Here is a 20,245-nt window from a genome sequence, read left to right as displayed (position 1 = left end):
AGAAATAGTCTTTAAAACAGAAAAAAACGAATAAAAATACACATATATAAATAGTAGGCCTTGAAAAACAAGTTCCCCCATTTGCTTATTCTTGTGTAGTCACAGCACTGTGATGGATAGAGGAGATGACCAAAGATCCCTACTCATTTTATTTTCAATATATTAATATAATGTTACTGTATTATTCAGTAATGGCTCAACTCAGTCTCACAACATGGCAGTCTTTATAATCATATATTTGATAAAACTAGACTTGATAAAACTAGGTTTCTTGTAAATGTGGTTCTGTGAAATAAAGATATGATCAATTCATGTTTCATAAGCTCCGTATACGTAGCACCTAAAGGCTTTGAAACCTTGTTCTTGATGTGGGGACACCCATTAGAATGCATGTACCTTTAACAACATCTAACTTCGCCAGTCTGCCTTAAAGAGCCAGGCATGTGCCAGTGAGTGCCTCCCCAGATTTCCCCACAACAAACTGCCTCTCAGCCTTCTTAAGGTGGACCGCCAGAGATGCACTTCACCAATGGGCTACGTCTAGTTGGTGCTAGACATGAACGGGTTAATTCCCACACTCTCAATACTGTTCTCTCCATGTGATTTTGTGATTTGACCACTGACTGTATATTTGACATAATTATGTTTATAGTTAGTGTGCTCATCTATAGAGCCTGTATTGACCCTCTGAAAAGATACTACATCAGAAAGGTAAATATTTGGTGCAATTAGAGGAAAAAATCAGCAAAGCAGACGAATGCTAAATGATTGTAAGTCTTTATAACAAAAGCAACTATTCTGATGAAAATGTATTTTTTTAAATGTATTTTTTAAACTTTTTCGATTCCAACAATGGGAAAAATAGCCTCAAAACTGTATTAAGGTAATTGTTGGGCAGCATAGCTATATATCTGTATCTGTAAAGTGGTGTTCATTTACCAAACCCCCTCTATATTTAACTTTTTTTGATATTCTGTGGCTAATCCCAGTTTCTCCACTGAAAGTGTATTACGTATTAATGTGAAGATCAGTGCGCTCAGCACTGATTTGAATTACAGATCAGAATTTTATGGTAGGATTGACCATTTTAAATGTCAAAATGCAGACTGCATTATTTTTTTCCCTTGCAACCCATAAGAATACACATAACACAAATGTATGTCCTGTTGACTCTGCTTTATCACTTCATGTGACTTGTGCGACTTAATGTAATCCTTTAGAAAGGGATTTACACAGTGGCAAAGCACAACTGTTAAAAGTAACACTTAGTTAAACTAAGCACTATTGGCCTATTTGATCATCTGTTTGTGCTTTTTAAACTTTGGAACACAAGTTCACATATCTTTGCATATTACTCTTAATATATACAGCCAAAATTAAATTTTGTAGTATTGTGATATGAAGATGCCAAGAAAGCAGCTGGTGCTGTAATGAGTCAGATGTCTGCCTAAAGGGATGCTGGTGATAAGTGAATCAACAAGCAGACGATGCACAAGCTGCGACTAAGGAGGATACACTGGCACTCCAGGTGAGCACTTTAATTTGTAAATAACTTAAACGGTGTAGTGTTTTTAGATTGCATTATTTTCAATGTAAAATTCAGTAGTGTACATAATGATATACAAAGTTAAGATCTTCAGTAATTAGACACAAGAGCTGTAAAATGCTAATAATCAGGAAATGTGATGCTGTTATGTTCATGTATTCAACTTTTTATATAGAAATGAGCAATGTATGAAAATGTTGAAAATGATTATGTTCTATAATAATTCTATAATAATTGCCATCATTATTATTTCTACAGGTTTGATCAGAACACAAGATGAGATTTTCTGAAAGGTTAATTTTGCTCCTCGTGTCTCTGGGAAACCTTTTTCATTTTATACAACCTTTAGGGCACTCGGTATGGAGCACTGACACTGAGAAGAAGCGGTTGGGTGTTTTGGCTGCTGAAATAAGGCACCATGTCGACAGAAGCGGCTCAACTGAAGGCAGTGGACAACGAACCTCCATTTTAAAGGAGTTAGACTTACTGTTATCGGATTGGCAAACAACAAAGTCTTCAGTCAAATCTTGGGGATCACCTTTCTCTATGAACCTAGAAAAAACATCTATTAAAGAAGGTTACGGGACAGTGGACGACCACAGTGGTAAGTGTTTTTGTCAGATAAATTTAACACCATGTTACTTATAACTTAAATATTCCATTTGAATTCTTTCAGATGAAGACCTTCAAAAACCTGTTAACATAATTGTTGTTACTTCAAAGACCAACCAGAATCCAGGGCCTACAGAGAGCTGTTTGTTTGGAGCAAGTCCTTGTTTAATTCCCACTAGTTTCAATGGCACGAGCCTGGTCTGGGATGACATGAAACGCACCCTGGCATTTGCTTGGGAGCTTCATGTCTTTGGATCTGCCAGTCTTTTCTTACTGCTGATGCTGCTAGGAGTTTTAGGAATGTTTTATGTGCATACACTCCCTCCACCTCTACGTGAAGTCCTGATTTTGACAAACAGTCTTGTGGTCATCAGTGCCTCTCTTCGTGGAGTCCTGCTTCTTCTGGATCCATATGGGACCCGACAGATTCTATCTCGAGCTTCATTTACTGCTCTGCACAATGTTTCTGTGCACCTTTTGCTTTGGGCACAGACCTCGCTGGCCCTACTTACACTACGAGGAATGACACTACTGTTTTTCCAGTTAGATGTGCAGCATTGGTGGGTGGTTGGTGCACTGGGGCTAGCACATTGTATGCCGTTAGTAGTTGCAGATCTTTATCCCTCAGCTATATCACATGCGCTTCCACTTTTACTACAAAGTCTGTCATTGTGTTGGGGTATCCCCTTGGGTTTAGGCACTGTCATGAAGTCACTCTCTAATTTACCACAGTTTTTAAGGTCCTCTTTACCACAATGGATGCCCTCTTACAGGGCAGAAATGTGTGCAAAAAGGGTGACTGCAGCCTGTGCTGTCCTTGGGGTTCTGAGCAGCACTCTCCACATGTATAGCATCCTCTGGCTTTATGGACTACTGGGGAACTGGAAACGCTTTGGCTGGGGCTGGTGGCTCTGTCAGTTTTGGGGAAGAATTTTAGAGTTATTTTGGTGTTTATCTCTCATTGTCTTGGGGCTCTGGATTTCCTGCACAATATCAAGAGGCCATTCAAAAAGCAAATGTAAACCTTGTAAAGATGTAACAGTGCTCAACAAGGTGCTTTCTCAGTTTAGAAAAGGACCACTGAGAAAACCTGAGAAAACTTGGGAAGAACTAATGCCAAACAACTGGTCAAAGTATAAACTGTCACGAGCAGGAATCAGCAGTGCAATGGCCACACATGATGACCACTCATATAAGTCAGAGTACACTGATCCAGTTAGCACCACCAGTTGTGACTCTCAGGCAGCAGTACTGTGGCAGAACATTAGTGAACGAGAATGTGTCTTGTCCTTAATAGATTTTAATATGGTGCCTCCTTCTCCCATTAATCTGAGATGCAGCATTGACAACGCCCTGATGTCTAGAAGTCTGTTCATAGCTCCTCCTCCCTCCTGGACTCAGTCTGTCACAGACATGCTTCCCCCTGCTTACTCCAGCTTCAGCTGGCCCATGGATACTGAGTCTATCACTGCATCTCTGGATCACTTTCAGACCAGTGAGTCTCCCTGGTTTACCAGAGACCATAACAATAGACCCACAGCAGACACTGAAGATGAACTCAGTTCTGAACTCTGTTCCAGTGTGAATCAATATGAGATATCTGATGATGATATTAGAAACATATAGGCCTAACATTTGCTTAGGGTTGTTGCGAAATAACAGTATTTACAATTATTGATACATGTTTTATATTTTCAAATTCAGTAGTGTTACATTACCTTGTAATTAAAGACAAAGCACAGTGAGTGCCTACTTAAAATGTAAATAAATCCCTTTTAACTTGATAGTGTGATTTATCCATTACATAATTCATTCTAACCTTAATATATTGTAATATATAATATATAATAAATATAATATACATTTATATATATATATGTGTGTATGTGTGTGTGTGTGTGTGTGTGTGTACATATATATATATATATAATATATATATCAAACTACATCAACATGTTTGTAATATTAAAATTAATACTGAACCTCTCTCTCTCTCTCTCTCTCTCTCTCTCTCTCTCTCTCTCTCTCTCTCTCTCTCTCTCTCTCTCTCAATTTTTGGGGGGACCAACTACAGCAACAGCTGCGCCTCCTGGTGGTACTACCTCGGCATTGTATAATAACCAGCTTTATCACAATAATTGAATAATATGCTCTCCATTGCTCCATTGATAATCTTCCTGGGCTCCATGGCTTCTCTTTCATGCTCATGTGTCCACACTTCTAACACATTTAACCTCTTGTCCCACATAGTCCCCTCACACCAGTCACTCCAAAACCTACAGTTTGCCACATATTCAGGAGTATTCAATCCGTTTGATCTCCATTCACAATCACCATATCTTTAATGACTACTAAAGAGCCCGTGGGGGCATCTGTCATTCACTTCTTCAGGACAACTCCAAGCAGGTAACAAACCTAGCCAACCTCAGAACCATCCCTATTCGTCATAGCTCCCAGGCTTAAAAAATCCAGAGCAAAACTCTGCGTATTCAAATAAAGATATACATAAATCCATGTTTTCTGGGTTTTTTTTGTTTTGGTTTTTTGTTTGTTTTTTTCATCCAAAAGGTGCGACACTGAATAAGCCGACTCAGTCAATACTTAATAAAACAAAACATACTGTAGATTAACAAACTTGTGAGTTGGTCTCTGATTTAAAATGGTCACGTTTCAAAGCAGGTATTTGTTTATTATGATTATGATTGTGATTATGATTATGATTATTATAGACCAATTGGCCGATTTCAATAAAATCACTAGACATTTTTCAGCTTTCTAAACTGTGAGTGATGACTGTGAAATCTATCTCCAAAATCATAGCCTATTACTATTAATTGTCTTTCAGATTTGTCCTGAGTGGATGATGCTCGCTCAGCTGTTCTGACGCATGGCACGTTGTTTGACGTCATCGTGGGAGTGTCTCGTCGAAGAAATGAACGGTCACCAACACAATCCTCTCAGCGCCCATGTAAGTTCACCCTGAAAATCACGCGTTTTACTAACTTAAGCTATGAATGGGATTTTCACAGTCTTTGTCCACTGATTAGCTGTAGGGATAGGGTTGATAATAGTTGTTTTTCTTGGAATTCGCGGACGTTTGGCGTTGTGCCCTGTTTGCCTATAGCTAACCATGGCTAAAAGATGTTTTTTTTAGCAAGACCTAGCCAGCCTGCTAATGACAGGGGAGCGTGTGTTGGTTTAATGCACGATGTACGCCGGCGCATAGGCAAAACGGGTAATTACAATATTGCAGTGATAGATTTTGTGAGGCAGCTCCCAGGCCTTGATGTATTAATTGTGTAATGACTGATATGCAAGATGACAAATTAGATGTGTCCTAAACTGGACTATCAAACTGATTTTATATAGATATAGATATAGATATAGATATATATATATTCACAATGTTTCACAAGTCAGAATCTCACATTCGTTGTTTTTAAAATTCAACATTATTCAAAATTCAACATTATTACTGTTTCTTGTGGTTTATTCGTTTGTAAACTAAGACGTAATGCAAAGTGAAGCACAGTGGTGTATTACTGCTATATAAGACGGAGCTTGTGTAGAAGCCATAGACTGTATAAGCCATATACCCACCTCGTCGGCGTGCACCGTGAAGTAAAATAAACGCCCATGCTTTACCATGCTAGCTTCAGCTGTTAGCTTACAGTCATCTTAAATTTGTTGGTGTGTTTATTGCCCTCGTTGTGTCTCAATACTTGAATAGTCTAGCGATAATTATACATTCAAATTAGATAATCTACAATACACATTACTGCTAGCTAGTTCTGTAACATTATGCCTAAAGTTAGCTGGTTGCTTGTTAGTGTCATCTTCATTTCACAAATCATTTAACTATTTACTGAAAGATTATACCCGTTTAAATTAGATTTATTTTGATAGTCCCTTTAATATTTTAAAACGCGCTCAAATATGCTGAAAGTATGCAAAGCTGCTCCATGTGAGACAGTCGACGCACCTGTTATGTTCAGGCATTTTTTTGTAAATGTTATTTTAGAGTTAGTCAAGCAACACGCATCCCTGTTGTGTATTTGATACCAAAAAGGTGTCGACACAAAAGCCTACTAACTAGACGATGATCTCATCTACCGGAAGAGTTTGTATCACATAACGCGTTTGAGCTCAGTTACATACATGCAGGATGTCTCCTAGGGACAATCCCAAACGAGCTTTTAACGCCTTAATTAACACCCTTCAATTAATTAAACATAAATGTCCCGGGTCCTGAGGGCATACTGGCTGAATTTGGAGCTCACGTCCCATTACATTCTCATTATTAAAAATTTGACTCTATTACAATTGGTTGAGAAGTGAAAATGACTAGCTGGCAACTTAATAATGAATTAGATGACCTAGTTGTGTTGCTTTTACTCAGAAAAAACATGCAAAAGCAGTTCTTGGCATAACATATTTACTTGCAGACTTTTCATCTTGGGGTAATTTGTCCATGTGCAAACAAGGGCTTTCCTAATCTTTTGTTATTTTACTTTTCAGCATGTGATTTTTCTAAATGAGAATGGAGATAGCTGACTTGTGCTGGACAGTTCCATCAGACATTTGAAACAATTACTGGGAGAGAGCAGAGCTGGAGGAAGTTGCTTTGCTCATTATATTGTTCATGCCGTAAAGGCCCCACACCATCTACTGATGAGCACAACTGAAGGTATGACTATTTATACTTGAATATCATAATTTATAAGTATTTTATCAGAAAATCATGACAATTTGAATAGGTGGCCTATAATTGAACCCAAATAGTAAATCGCAATGCAGAATTGTTTTGTCATGTTATGTAGCTATGGACAGTGGCATGCAGCCCCGTTGTGGCTGACTTGACCTTGAAGCGCTGCATGTTCAGAGAGTGATAACTGAGTCCTAACACAATACTTTGCCCTCGGCTTGTGCGCTGCCATTGTACTTTCCTTGCTGCCACAATGGATATAGTTTACTTATTTGTTCCAATGTTCTACACAATAGATATCTCTGTTTTAATTAAAAGTTGATGATGGGTACACATAACACAATATTCTCATTCACAAATCATGTACTTCTTGTATTTAGCAGATTATATTGAAGACATAATGAGACAATGTTCCTCTTCAGCAGTTACTACCTGTGTTGCGAGATAGACTGCTGTTTTGTTAAGTGATACTTTGCTGACTGTAGGATTCACATTTCATTTTGTCTGCAGAATAACCAATCAATATATACATAAATCTTGGTAGGCTATATTGTGTAATGTATTTCACATTTTGTTAATATGACTTCTTATGCATAACCTTTATATAACAAACACCTTTCAATAGTTTAATATCTACACTTGAATACATGCAGATTAGTAAAAAGATTACTTTTCTTGCATAGACATAATTTAAAGATTTTGTTTATACAGAATCAATTTAAGATAACATTGTAAACAGTACTTAATTATTTATACATATTACAGTTATGTCAGCATCTCTATTATTAGTGTTTTAAATATATATTATATAACAATACTCAGTTTTGTTTTGTTTTAGTCACTACACAGTAATGTTCTTGAGGCCTTTGGCCTCATTTCTTTTGTACGAGCCCTTAAATACATACGGCCCATGTTTTGAATTTGTTTGCTTCTTATTTCTGCTTCATTTAAAGCTCATCAAGAGTTGTGAGTTAGAAGAGGAGAGGTTGGGCTGATGGTAAGTATTCTTCTGTATTTATCTCAGATCATTGAGATTTTGCGTAGTCTAGCTATTTCTCATGTAAAATTTGATTTACAGTTTTTCACAGTTTTGCATTATCACAATTTAAGTATTTTAATTTATGCAGATTTTAACCACAGTGAATGCTTTCTGAAATGAACTGTATTTTATGAGACTACAGGGGTCAACTAAATATTAAATTTAATCTGTGAAAAATTATTTTGAAGAAAACAGCTTCAGAAACCACTCACACTGTGTATTTTTATAGTTTCTGCATAATGGGTTGGTGCAATTTGTAATGATGATTTGGCCATGAAAACCAACTAAACTAAACCAACCCAAACCATATTGTGTTGCTTCTTTTTGTATTTTGTTCACCACTGCTGCATGTCATAATTTATTTATTTTCCTTTTGTGGTAGAAAAGCATGACAATGAGCCAATCTACAGATGCATGTCCACAGAAAAGCCCTAAGTGAGCACCATCCCCTATGCGTCCTGGCTTTGCTGCAGCCTGACAGGGGCGTGGGGTGTCGACGGGGTGTAGCTAGTGGCCCCTGCGCGTCACGTAGGACCTCTCTGTGACACTGGAGGTTTCTGATGGATCAGGTTAGTGGTGAGCCGAGTCCAGATGAACAAGACGCAGGGGGGCGAGCAGAGCCGGAGGTCGGCCGGAGGGCTTCTGAGCCAGAGCATGGCTTGTCCAAAATCACCCACAATGCCCTAGAGAACATGGGAGCGTTGGGCCATGGTCTGAAGCAGCTCTTCCAGCCACAGCGCCGACGCTCCTCCGTTTCCCCGCACGACTCCGGCTCTTCCTGTGCAGGCGCCCCTCCATCCGGGCTGCCCGATGTAGGGTCAGATGTAGGGGACAGTCCCGCATCCACTGCACTCCCTGTGGATTCTGACAACACCACTGCCTCCGCCCCTCCCGCAGCTCTGAGCCGTGTCCTGCAGCAGATCCGAGGTCCTCCACCCATGATGAGGAGAGGCACGAGCCTGCAAAGTCGGCGCAGCAAAACCAGCTCTGGGGAGGGCCCCCAGAAAGGTAGCCCCCAGATCCACCGGAGGAGCACCCATGAAGCTCTGCTACAGGCAGGACGCCCTCGCTCCTCCTCCACCACAGACACCCCCAGCAGCCCGGCCCTCACGGACATGCTGCTAACCTCTGGGTACCACTCCACAGAGGAGCCGGACAAGGTGAGAGTCATGGGTCAGAGTTAGAAGTGTTTGGGACACACCCAAATACCACGCATTGATGATTCTATGTATTATTAAATGTATTTAATCTTTATATCAAAAATGTGACAAAAGTTCACTTTGCTTTAGACCTTACATAAACAAATGACAGTTAGATGAGCTGTCAGCAATGAGGGGCAGAGCTTGCCTTCAGTGGCTATGTGCTTAAAGCTGTTCTAAATTTAGCTACCTCTGAGTGTACTGCAGGTCACTGAAGGCTAACACTCCTAAACAAAATCACACTAGTACTTTTTTGCTCCTTATAATGTAATACCTGATTTAAATAGTCAAATTTATAAAGCACACAAAATACATTAAAAGCTATCCTTTAAATTAAATTACCGAATTGTTACATGATGCTAGCATCACCGCAAGGACTCAACATATTTTGTAAGTCCTATGAACTGTTACAGCCAATGTCACAATAAACAATAATATTGAAGACTAATTTATGCCTCTGACGCAATAGTCCAAAAGCATGATAAATTGTTTTAGCAATCATTTCCACAGCTAGTATGAAAATATCTATTTTTACCTCTCTGTGCAGTTGGACCGCTATGATGGTGCAGGGCCTGCTGTGTCGCCAAATGCCCTCTATGGGGCAGATGGATATGATATAGTGGACAGCACGCCTGACCCTCAGAGAACCAAGCAAGCCATTTCCCAGCTACAGCAGAAGATCCTGAAGCTAACCGAACAAATTAAAATAGAACAAACTGCTCGTGATGACAATGTGGCTGAATACCTGAAACTAGCTAATAATGCAGACAAGCAGCAAAGTGCACGCATCAAGCAGGTCTTTGAGAAGAAAAACCAGAAGTCGGCACAGACCATCCAACAACTGCAGAGGAAACTGGAGCACTCACACAGAAAGCTCAGAGAGGTGGAACACAATGGCATCCCACGACAGCCAAAAGATGTGCTTCGAGACATGCACCAGGGACTCAAAGATGTAGGAGCCAAGGTGGGCTATATGCCTTTAACTACTAAACAAATATATCACAGTGAATAGTGTGACACACTTATCTCATCTGTCATTATCAGTCAAATCCAATCCAAATGTATAAACAAGACAGTTTCCAAAGTGCCGCACATAATAGCAATATAAGACAACAAATTGGCAGCATTACATTTTTAACAGGGGCATTACAATTTCAGAGAAAACTTACTGAACTACATGCATTTCAGAACATGTTTGTAGAAGTCTTCTTGACTATATGGTTAACAGACTTAATACATAATAAGACCCCATGGAGACCGGATACCTTTTGTGTTTTTTTGTCATCCAAAGTAACTAGTGCTTTTGCAATTTGCTATTGGAGACCATATGAATGATTGATTACTCTTGCTGCCCTAATCACTAAAGTGTTTTTTTATTGAATGAGAGTATATTGATCTTTTGGGCCTCTCCTTTCAGGTGACAGGTGGGCTTTCCAGTTTCTCACAGGCCACTCACTCTGCTGCTGGAGCTGTGGTCTCAAAGCCGCGGGAGATTGCCTCTCTCATCCGTAACAAGTTTGGTAGCGCAGATAACATTGCAGCACTGAAGGACTCTCTGGACGAAACACAGGGGGATGAGGCTGTGGCCAGGGCTCTCGGGACTGCGCAGTTGCCATCCATTCCCAAATATGGCAGTGAGGACGACTGTTCAAGTGCTACATCAGGCTCTGCTGAGGCTAACAGCACCACTGGAGCTCCTGGTGGACCCCCTAATTCAAAGGGCAGTACGCTGGAACATGGCCAGGCTTTGGGCTTTGATGCGATATTTCAAGAGATGCAAGAACTTCAGGAAAACAAAGGGAGACTTGAGGAGTCATTTGAGGGTATAAAAGCCCACTATCAACGTGATTACACCATGATAATGGAGGCACTGCAGGAAGAGAGATTCAGGTGGGGCTTGTACTGTGAGAGGGGTCTCCTCTGACACTTTGAAATGAAAAAAAAAAACTGCACTCTATCTAAGTACTCTTATGTCTTTTTGCAGATGTGAACGCCTAGAAGAACAGCTTAATGATCTGACAGAGCTACACCAAAATGAAATTTTAAACTTAAAACAGGAACTAGCTAGCATGGAGGAAAAAATAGCTTATCAGTCTTATGAAAGAGCCAGAGACATACAGGTAATCCCAATTATCTTAAAAAATCTGCCATATCAGCACTCTTCTAATCACACCCTGTTTCTGACCTGTAGGAGGCGCTGGAGGCCTGTCAGACTCGTATTTCCAAAATGGAGCTGCAGCAGCAGCAGCAGCAGGTGGTGCAGCTGGAGGGCCTAGAAAATGCCACGGCACGAACTCTTTTGGGAAAACTCATTAACGTCCTGCTCGCTGTCATGGCCGTGCTGCTGGTATTTGTGTCCACTGTGGCCAACTGCGTCGTCCCCTTAATGAAAACACGCAGCCGCACTCTATCAACTCTGCTCTTAGTGGTCATTCTGGCCTTTTTTTGGAGGCACTGGGAGTCTATCTCTGAGTATCTGCACCGCTTTCTCTTGGACCGAAGATGACCAGCTTAAAAATAAACTACTGACATTGGGTTTGTGAAGGGAGGACCCAGCATAGAGGGACTTCCACCACAACATTTGAAAGGTTGTTGACAGCCTGTCTTTGGTGCAATGGTGGCTTGAGAGCACATATAAGGGTAAATTCAGACGTACGAGATGCTGAGAGAACTGCACATTTGATTTCTCTCTTCTGAGTCAGTTTGTTTACATGTGGAAACCTTTGCGTTTTTTCCCCACAGCTGTAATTCAAAAGTTTTATTACCTGCTTGATTCAAGTGGTGTCATTTTGAAGTCATTGCTGTTTTTACAAGCTATTGGTGGCTTTTATATTCTTTTAACTGTAATGCATTATCAGTGCTCTGTTGAGTAACCTATCCATTTTTATTACCTGCTGTTCATAAGTTTGCTGAGCTGATTTTGATTCACAATTTCTACTATGATCTGTCCTTTTGATCAATATTTTTTATCTATTTCAGCTTGCGCAGCCAACGTTATGCGCTTTACTTGACAGCACTTCCCATTGCTTCTCACAGCACTAAACAATGATGACTTGCATCTGTAAATTTGCCCTGGAATCAGACTTGCCAATTGGATCAATGAATAATACAAATAATAATTTAGGGTGTTTTCTTTTATGTGTGAAGTCAAAACCACTGGTCTTGCCACAACCAGGATTTAAGGACATTTTATTTGGTGTTGTGACCCTACCCACTGGGCCTGTGGATCCCTTTGTCCTGGAGGCTTTCCCTACAGAAGTAATCTTTGACATACTTGAAGAGCAGTTAAAAGTGCTCAAAGACTCAGTGCTTCCGTACGGTTTCTATTAGTGACAATGAAATAGTAAGACTTTTTAGTTTTTTTTTTATTTTTGAAGAACAATAAATTTGGTGTTTAAAATGTTTAACTGAAGTCATTTTTAAATTTTTTTATGTAGTTATTTGTAGATATTGGGTACCTAATATCTTTTCCTGCAACTGCCTATTGCATTATTATTCCCGCAAGAGGCAAGACAAGTTTATTTGAATAGCACATTTGTACAGTGTTTCACAGAATAAGAAAGACATTAAAATCGCAATACAAACAAAACAAATTATCATAAAGTTACCATTTAAAGAGAAGAGAGCAGGAAAAAAAGTCATGCACAACTAAACAACTGTTTTTAGCCTAGATTTAAACATAATCAAAGTAGAGACCTGCCTCATCTTCAGAATGATTGTTTCAGTTTTACCCAGCTAAAATCGAACAGAGTTCCTATGTTTAATCCTGGCTTTGGGAACCAGCAGGAAGCCAGGTAGAGCCATCTGTACGCTGAGGACATCACTGACATGTCAGATGTACTTTGGTGCTAGGCCATGGAGAGACTTGTACACGAGTGGAGCTGCTTTTTGTAGGCTCTGTAGGCAAGGTTAGCTGAGGCAGTTATAAGATCTAACTACTTCAGTAGTGTTAATTTCCCTAGCATTGAAAGTTTCAGCAGCCACTTGAGTACCAACTTTATTGGCAGAGCACACAAGACAGCACATCAGTGCTGCTGCCCTACTGTAATTTGGATGAAAGGAAATGAAAAGATGTAAACCCTGTATTTTGCTCATTGTACAAACAACCAAAGTCAGGAATAAACACAGCAAACATTTATTAAATTCATTACAACAGTAAAAACACATTCATTTTTAAACCACGTAGTTGACCTATTGAACACACAACCTCTAAAGTCAAGAGTAAACTGAAAAAAATTATTTGCAGTAAAAATATTTAACTATTCTGAAGCCTTCTTCCCTCGTTTTCCTGTTGCTTTTGTTGGGGCCTCATCTGATTTCACAGGCTGTGCCTTACTCTGTACTGCCTTCCCCTTTTGTGCAGCCTTTCCCTTCTTCAGCTTCTCTTTATCCTCCTTTACCACTTTGGCTTTCCCTTTAGGTTTCACAGGCTCACTCTCTTCTACCTCTTCAGACTCTGCTGCCACTTTCTTGGCAGCTTTAGGCTTCTTTGCAGGAGTGACCTTGGAGGACAAAACATCTTCCTCATCCTTTTTGGATTTTTTTGCTGGCTTGGGTTCCTAAAAAGGTAAAAGACGTTGACAAAAATAAAACACAGTATCACATGTAGATATGATACACTACAAAGCCCACCTCCAATAATTTTTCTTTGGGTTCCTTCTTGGCAGCTTAGAAGAGTACATTATATTATATTATGAATTACTTGAAAAAATAAATATATATATATATTTTTTAAAGCAGCCTTACCGGGCTTTTTCTTGGCTTCACCCTCCCCTGCTTTTAGGGCCTTCTGCACGTTTGGGTCAACATTCTCAGATTTTCCCTTTGGCGCTTTGGATTTCGGTGGAAGCTACACACAAAACGGACAAAAACATTAAGTGAAGTCCATGCCATTTGATGCATTAGTGGTATATTTGGCATTACCCTGAACCTTCCCGTGGCGCCAGTGGTCTCAGTGGCGTTAGCGGGCCTCACTAGAGTGCCGCTCTCAATGCCCTTCTTCAGTGCTTTGCGGACCAAGCCCTTCAGTCGCACCAGATCCACTGAGGGGTATTGCTGTTTGATGTACCTCTGAATTGCCTGAGAAGATACGCCTTTTCTGGAGTCGAGTGCTTTGATCGCTTCTCGGACCATAATCGCTGTAGAGGGGTGCGTGGAAAGCTTACGCACAGTGGCAGCGTCTAAGTGTGGAAATTGTATTTTCACATGATAAACAGGCAATAAAATTATAAGATATCTATGATTTAGTTAAAATATTCAACTTGCCTGTTTTCTTTCTATCTTTTTCATCTGTAGGTGGGTCCTCGTTGGAGAGAGAGTCAGCTACTGTCGCCGCCACCGCCACAGCTGCTTTTTTAGGAGCCATTTTTTGTTTGTGATATTGGTAGTTATAAAATGGAAAGAAAAAGGAGCCCGATACCAGTGTCCTGCTAGCGAGTAGTGAGAGGGCTTAATGAAGTAAGGCGCCAACAAAAGCCACGCCTTAACTATTTCCGGCAAGGTCCCCGCCCACTCAGGTGTTCCTCCGCTACACGTGTACGCCATTGTCTTATTAGCGTTTCACTATAAAAATATGAAATCAGTAAGTAGGGGATTTCATTTTAAAGCTTACAACGTGCATGAATGACACAATTTAGGTTCACAAAAGCGGCTGAGTGGCAATAGCAATCACACAGAGTTCACACAGAGTTCACACAGGCAGCACTGAAGGATGGGTCAAATACGAGGACAAATTTCTCTACGGGGGCAATAAAGTCTGCCTTTACCTTATAAATAGTGCCTGTGTTCTAAAACTACCATTTCTTATACAGTTTAAGCCACAAAATGTATCAGTTCAAAGTTGTGGTGCTACTATTGGATTAGGCATTAGAAATGCTTTTTCTTTAGCTCTATTCTAAATATAAAACACATAATGGTAATGTTTTCATTGTCGTTTGATCAAAACAGAACACATTGTTGTCTACATACACTTTATTAATTAAATAATTTGTCCTTGCAGATAGGAAAATTGCCTACCCTTATCTCCAAACTGCTGCGCAAACTGGTGTCCATGTGAATTATCCGTAGGTCCTGCCAGCAGCTACAGTAATATTAATCCATAAATTAACATCAAGACCCATTTCTTAAAGCAACATACTTTATTAATCTCTTGTTTGATGGTAATCCAGAGTATTTTTTCTAAAGCAGACACACAAACATGATAAGAAAAATGGCTCACAAATAGAGACAAATGTTGAACAGCCACATAAGCCCACAAGGCTGTTGGAAATGTGATGCAAAATTGAACTCTACTTTCTCACTTCTCTAGACCACCATGTAATACAACAGTGCAGCAAAGAGACTTCTGAAGACAACTATGACCAACAGCAGAATTTAAAAAGCTGCAAGAATATTATTTGTAAACCTTATACAACCAAAAACACATGTAAGATGCTGCACAACATGGGGACACAAATTAATTGTAGCATGGCTTATCTACGTGGCTTGGATTTTATTTTTTTTATTGCAAACTATAAATAATGTTTTTCAAATGGTATGTATTCAAGTATTTTTTGTAGTTACACATATACCGTTCACCAGGCCACTTATTGTCCTTTGAAAACATTAAATAGCTTTAACATAACTGCTGCATTTTCAGAAGTTAACAAATGTAGGCCAGTGTATCTGTCTTTAAACAAGTGTATTCCTCTATGCACAGTGCTTAGGGTTAAAATTATCTTAATTACATTATAATAAATTGTGATAATTATCCAGGTATTATTTACAATATATATGATCAAATAAATACCATTTTAACCTTTACAGAGCTGCTGTTTGGTATCAGCAAACTACTGCCAAAATATAATCTATATAGCTATGGCAAAGGTGCATCATATTCTGCAGACCATAACATTTGCTTTGATTCTTTCTCATAACAAACTCATTTAAAACAACTTTCCAAATCAAAACTGAACACATCCATATAGCTCACATATCTTTTGCTATTTTAATTCAGTGAATATTTATAAAAACATGGTAAACTGTCAGAGGCATGAAGTGCATTGAAAGCAAGACACCACGTTATGTAAGTCTGCCTTGATGGAGTAATTCTCAGATCTAGGGTGCGCAGCGCAGCCTGGTACAAAGGTATGAGCGATCGTCACTGGCCAATGATCATCTTTGTAGCCGTAGATTTACTCTGGGTCTAGTGCGTTTTGAGTCTTTTTGTCTTTGAGGTCACCTGGAGATGACAGCTGCAATCAGGGGAAGCAGAGCTGAGGTGAAGAAAAAGGAGGGACGTGTTGCTGAACCACACTCTATTGCATTTTCCTGGAAAAAAACAAAATCACATATTAAACAATGCAACCACAAATTACTCTTATATTACTTTTTGTCAGTTTGTCAATAAAGTTAAATTAGGAATGCATTATATATATTGTTGAATTGTATTTTCAATGCAATGGTTACAGATGGCCAACAGGGGGCAAAGCTGTGCTTTGCAAGCATTTCCAATAAAACATACTGTTTAATTGTTGTAAAAAAATTTACACACATAAACTGTACTTGATTAAGTGTAAAGAAGCCAATATGCATTTGATTTTGTCAATTTGCTGTATATAGCTCCCATCCACTTCCTCCATAAAAGACATTTTACATTTTACCAGTGGAACATTTTTTCATCTCATATTCTAAACATTGTCTCTTTGACAATTTAAATAAAAATTTTCTATGAAGTATACTGGAGAAATAATACATTTCTGGTTCATATTATGCCCATGAGTTCATACCTCTGGGTGGAAGGGGTGACAAGATTCAGGCTTTTTTCTGTCCTTCTGATACTTGAGTCGGTCACACTTCAGGGACTCGTTGTGTTCACAGGAGTCAAGGATAAACATCGAATAAACCCCATTAATAACACACACACATCTCCACATGCAGCACACTAAAAGGATATACATGATTTCAATGGGATCCATAGTAACGGCAGGCGCACTGCTGCAGTCGCACTTATTGTCCACAACGATCATGAAGAGGTTGCTGCTGGGGATCTGCTGAATGACAAAGGACCTGCAAAGACACTGTTATCACTATCAAAGCACACGCTCAGCAGCATCTCACTTTAATGCGCTTTGGAAACACCATCGGGGCAACAGTAGATGATCATTATGTAGTTCATTTAGTGATGCCCCAAGCACTACCTGATACAGCCTTCACAATCCACACTGCCTGATGTCTCTCTGATGATGCGCTCAGAAACGAAGGCAGGATACTCAGTGTCACAAGGGACCATGATAGTTTTACCACGAGTTCTCTGGGCTGGACACCGTATATTAACCATTAAAACAAATAACTCTGGACCAATAATGCTTACATTAAAGAGCATTTGTTACCTTTCACTGATGCATCAATGTTCCACCAGCTGTACAAGTTAAACTCCAATAGAAAACTACAGACACACAAAGATACAATTGCGATTATTCTAATAGAGCTCATGAGCAAATGTCAAAAACTTGTGTTAAATGAACAAATTGCTATATATATCAGCAAAATATATTCTAAAAAACAAAGGAGTCATGGGACAACCAGATAATCTGGCAAATACATATATCACACTATACTGTATAAAATACTTTTAAATGAATGCTAAATTTAGCATTAGCTTATTTAGCTCTTAAAATTTCCATTGATTTTACATTAGGTTAACTAACTAAAATTCTATGAGGCGTGACAACAATCCAGAACTTTATAAACAATGTTACGGGAACTTTAAAACCCAGGGAAATCTAAATTAACCACATTTATAAAATTGACATCTACTTTTAATGAAATGATTTGAAAAACAAATAAAGATGTATTTTACTCCTAATATATTTATTTAACTGTAGACTTACATCACAAGTTCCGCCAGTAGCCACTTGACAACAGTGAAAGGCTAATGATGAAAGGTAAAAAGTTCATTATGAACATTACAAAAATATGTGATGATTCATTAACATTTTCTCTTACATTTGACAAAGTGTGGCCACTGTCACTGCTGCCAGCATACTCTCGACACACGGCCTGATAATCATACAATGTGATCCTGCAAACAGCAAGAGCAGCAACTAGTCAGAGAATACATATCTACAACACTACTGCCAATACTAATACTATAACTACTACTATTACCACCAGCACCACTAGTACAACTACCACTATGACTACCACTACTATGAATACTACAACCACAGTTACTAATAACTACAACAACTACTACAGAGTGCTTTGCAGGTACCTTTTAAAAGTGCCCATCATTAGAAGTTTGCTCATAACAGCACCCTCCACCTCTCCAAAAAAGAGTCCGGTCTAAAGGAGTACATATAAAAAGTACATATTTGATATAAAATGTAAATTAAACACAACAATATTTATAAAACTTGATTTTTTACAATTATCAACTGAGTAGTTTGATAAGAGACTACTTATTTTTGCTGAGTATTTTACTATTATATTTTGGCCTGTATTGTCACAATTAAGCAAATAATATTGATATTCCTACCTATAGCAAGAGAATTTTATATTGCCTTGTATAAGTAACCATAGCGACAAACACATACCTGGGTAGCATCCTCTGCCACCAGAATAAAGCCATTGTTGTCGATGAGATAACAGTTAATGTCCTGTCCCAAGGCAGAAAAGATTAAGCTTCAATGCAACAATATAAAAACCTTCTGTATGAGAAAAGGGGGCATCTACTCACATCGTTATCACAGCTTAGACTGCATTTTCCATCGAGGGCTGAACACTGCACAAAAAACACAAGTTACTTCATACACTAAAATTATCAGTTTTTGTCATCTTGAATTAGACACATACTTGTCGACAGGCAGTCCAAAATTTCCTCTGAAAAAACTCAAGCTTCATCTGGATTCCAACAGCTAGTTATAATACAAATGAAAAATTTATTAATTAATTAAATATATACAAATGTTATAAAATGGTGATAAACTGTTATGGAATATATAAAGGATGCATTACCAGCAACAATTGGAGACTTTCTGTCATCTGTCAACTGAATCGCTGTACTGGCCAAAACCACACTCTTATTTTCAAAAGCTGCACAGAACACAGTTCAGTTTAGATCAGGAGTCTCCAACTTGTAGCTCAGGAGTTACCAGTAGCTCTCCATCCCCTTCCAAGTAGCACCCCAAGAGATTTCTAAATCATACATATTGTGTTTAATAACTAAAATCTGATTGTAAATGTATCATTTTGAGGCCTAACTTCTGCAATCATGAATGGATAATGGTTTATGTTTTATAAGCTTCTAACTCTTCCCCATCTAAGGATTGCTCTTACACTCTCTCAGTTTCTTGCAACTGCTCTCTGGCATTTTCATTACATAAAAGTAGCTCAGCAGAGGAAAAAGGTTGGAGACTCCTGGTTTCGATGAAAGAGAGGGTTGCTCACTAGATGGCGCCAGACACTAAAATTACAATATATATTTCATGAAGTCTGGTGCAATAGAAATGCAGCAGCAGCAGCAGCAGCCCATTACTTAGCAGTAATGGAGTCCACTGTAAGCTTCTCCAATATTTCTACGACGGGAGCTGGGAGAGGACATTTTATGTTAGGATGGCAAAGCCTGAGTGGCCACAGTCATCATTAAGTGAAAAAAGGTAGTAAAATGACATCTATTCTCCATCTTCTGTGAGTAGGGGCCACATTAAAAGCTACGCTGTGCATCCAGTGGGAAAAGACAGTAAAATCTACAATTTTTAACTGGCAAAAGACATAGACAAAATCTGATTAAAATGTAAAAATGCTAAATGGATATTGCTTTATACTCTGCTGCTTCAGATAATAAAAAAGGGTAGAGCGTCTCTGAAAGCAAAGTACACTGTAACTCTACCATCAATGGATCTAGTTATTGGCCAGTTTAACTGTACTGTATTAGGTGATCACAGTTTCGGCAAATGCATTTTCTACTGTACGTCCCAAAAAACAAAAATCATTTTAATAATACTATGTGATCTGTAGTTTGGGTACCACCATTTGAAATAAATATCAAATCAACAACACCAATGAAAACAATAAATAAAAATATTTAAACATTACATATCCATAGATTCAGAATGATGAAACATTTAGAAAGCAAATAACAATTTAAAACAAAATATTCTCTT

At 38.8% G+C, this 20,245-nt stretch overlaps 4 protein-coding genes across 5 annotated transcripts in view; 2 read left to right on the top strand and 2 right to left on the bottom strand.

Moving 5' to 3' along the window:
- Positions 1-21: 21 nt before the first annotated feature.
- Positions 22-3,784, top strand: LOC129410999 (proline-rich transmembrane protein 3-like). The gene is made up of 3 exons (XM_055160344.1): positions 22-711; positions 1,896-2,150; positions 2,223-3,784. Exons 2-3 carry the CDS (start codon positions 2,093-2,095, stop codon positions 3,782-3,784), a joined length of 1,620 nt encoding a protein of 539 aa, XP_055016319.1. The 5' UTR covers positions 22-711; positions 1,896-2,092.
- Positions 3,785-5,062: 1,278 nt separating this feature from the next.
- On the top strand, positions 5,063-12,508 carry tmcc1b (transmembrane and coiled-coil domain family 1b). Of its 2 annotated transcripts, none has more exons than XM_055160776.1 (8): positions 5,063-5,126; positions 6,677-6,845; positions 7,817-7,860; positions 8,290-9,062; positions 9,649-10,065; positions 10,519-10,991; positions 11,086-11,221; positions 11,293-12,508. In XM_055160776.1, exons 4-8 carry the CDS (start codon positions 8,463-8,465, stop codon positions 11,605-11,607), a joined length of 1,941 nt encoding a protein of 646 aa, XP_055016751.1. In that variant the 5' UTR covers positions 5,063-5,126; positions 6,677-6,845; positions 7,817-7,860; positions 8,290-8,462; the 3' UTR covers positions 11,608-12,508. The 2 variants fall into 2 exon arrangements, with proteins under 2 accessions (XP_055016751.1, XP_020789849.1); XM_020934190.2 differs by having other exon boundaries at positions 8,285-9,062.
- A 712-nt stretch (positions 12,509-13,220) lies between these two features.
- Positions 13,221-14,581, bottom strand: LOC110168776 (protein B4). The gene is made up of 5 exons (XM_020934263.2): positions 14,367-14,581; positions 14,025-14,281; positions 13,848-13,950; positions 13,734-13,768; positions 13,221-13,660 (listed from the first exon to the last, which is right to left on the bottom strand). Exons 1-5 carry the CDS (start codon positions 14,464-14,466, stop codon positions 13,361-13,363), a joined length of 795 nt encoding a protein of 264 aa, XP_020789922.1. The 5' UTR covers positions 14,467-14,581; the 3' UTR covers positions 13,221-13,360.
- Positions 14,582-15,038: 457 nt separating this feature from the next.
- The window catches only part of cacna2d3 (calcium channel, voltage dependent, alpha2/delta subunit 3), a 34,153-nt gene continuing 28,946 nt past the window's right edge, over positions 15,039-20,245 (bottom strand). The window contains exons 28-39 of the mRNA XM_055160343.1: positions 19,098-19,175; positions 18,936-18,997; positions 18,820-18,864; positions 18,677-18,739; positions 18,355-18,425; positions 18,087-18,162; positions 17,972-18,012; positions 17,471-17,526; positions 17,279-17,396; positions 17,035-17,147; positions 16,868-16,950; positions 15,039-16,409 (exon numbers count right to left, since the gene is read on the bottom strand). Of these exons, the coding sequence (XP_055016318.1) occupies positions 16,317-16,409; positions 16,868-16,950; positions 17,035-17,147; positions 17,279-17,396; positions 17,471-17,526; positions 17,972-18,012; positions 18,087-18,162; positions 18,355-18,425; positions 18,677-18,739; positions 18,820-18,864; positions 18,936-18,997; positions 19,098-19,175 (899 nt within the window). The 3' untranslated portion in view covers positions 15,039-16,316. The remainder of the gene's footprint in view (positions 16,410-16,867; positions 16,951-17,034; positions 17,148-17,278; positions 17,397-17,470; positions 17,527-17,971; positions 18,013-18,086; positions 18,163-18,354; positions 18,426-18,676; positions 18,740-18,819; positions 18,865-18,935; positions 18,998-19,097; positions 19,176-20,245) is intronic.

Source organism: Boleophthalmus pectinirostris, unplaced genomic scaffold (genome assembly GCF_026225935.1).
Source record: "Boleophthalmus pectinirostris isolate CB_2022bp ecotype Guang Dong unplaced genomic scaffold, ASM2622593v1 HiC_scaffold_3, whole genome shotgun sequence".
In the NCBI taxonomy this organism is placed as follows: Eukaryota; Metazoa; Chordata; class Actinopteri; order Gobiiformes; family Gobiidae; genus Boleophthalmus; species Boleophthalmus pectinirostris.
Note: the sequence above shows the minus strand (reverse complement) of the source record. Positions and strands in the feature narration are given on the sequence as shown.

Excerpts from the sequence above, each read along its gene's own strand:
- tmcc1b (XM_055160776.1), top strand. The coding sequence starts at position 8,463 with ATGGATCAGGTTAGTGGTGAGCCGAGTCCAGATGAACAAGACGCAGGG. Across the intron at positions 10,066-10,518 it reads TCAAAGATGTAGGAGCCAAG|GTGACAGGTGGGCTTTCCAG; the intron begins GTGGGCTATATG and ends CTCTCCTTTCAG. Across the intron at positions 10,992-11,085 it reads CTGCAGGAAGAGAGATTCAG|ATGTGAACGCCTAGAAGAAC; the intron begins GTGGGGCTTGTA and ends GTCTTTTTGCAG.
- LOC129410999 (XM_055160344.1), top strand. The coding sequence starts at position 2,093 with ATGAACCTAGAAAAAACATCTATTAAAGAAGGTTACGGGACAGTGGAC. Across the intron at positions 2,151-2,222 it reads GACAGTGGACGACCACAGTG|ATGAAGACCTTCAAAAACCT; the intron begins GTAAGTGTTTTT and ends GAATTCTTTCAG.
- LOC110168776 (XM_020934263.2), bottom strand. The coding sequence starts at position 14,466 with ATGGCTCCTAAAAAAGCAGCTGTGGCGGTGGCGGCGACAGTAGCTGAC. Across the intron at positions 14,282-14,366 it reads AAAAGATAGAAAGAAAACAG|ACGCTGCCACTGTGCGTAAG; the intron begins GCAAGTTGAATA and ends TTCCACACTTAG. Across the intron at positions 13,661-13,733 it reads CCAAAGAAAAATTATTGGAG|GAACCCAAGCCAGCAAAAAA; the intron begins GTGGGCTTTGTA and ends TTACCTTTTTAG.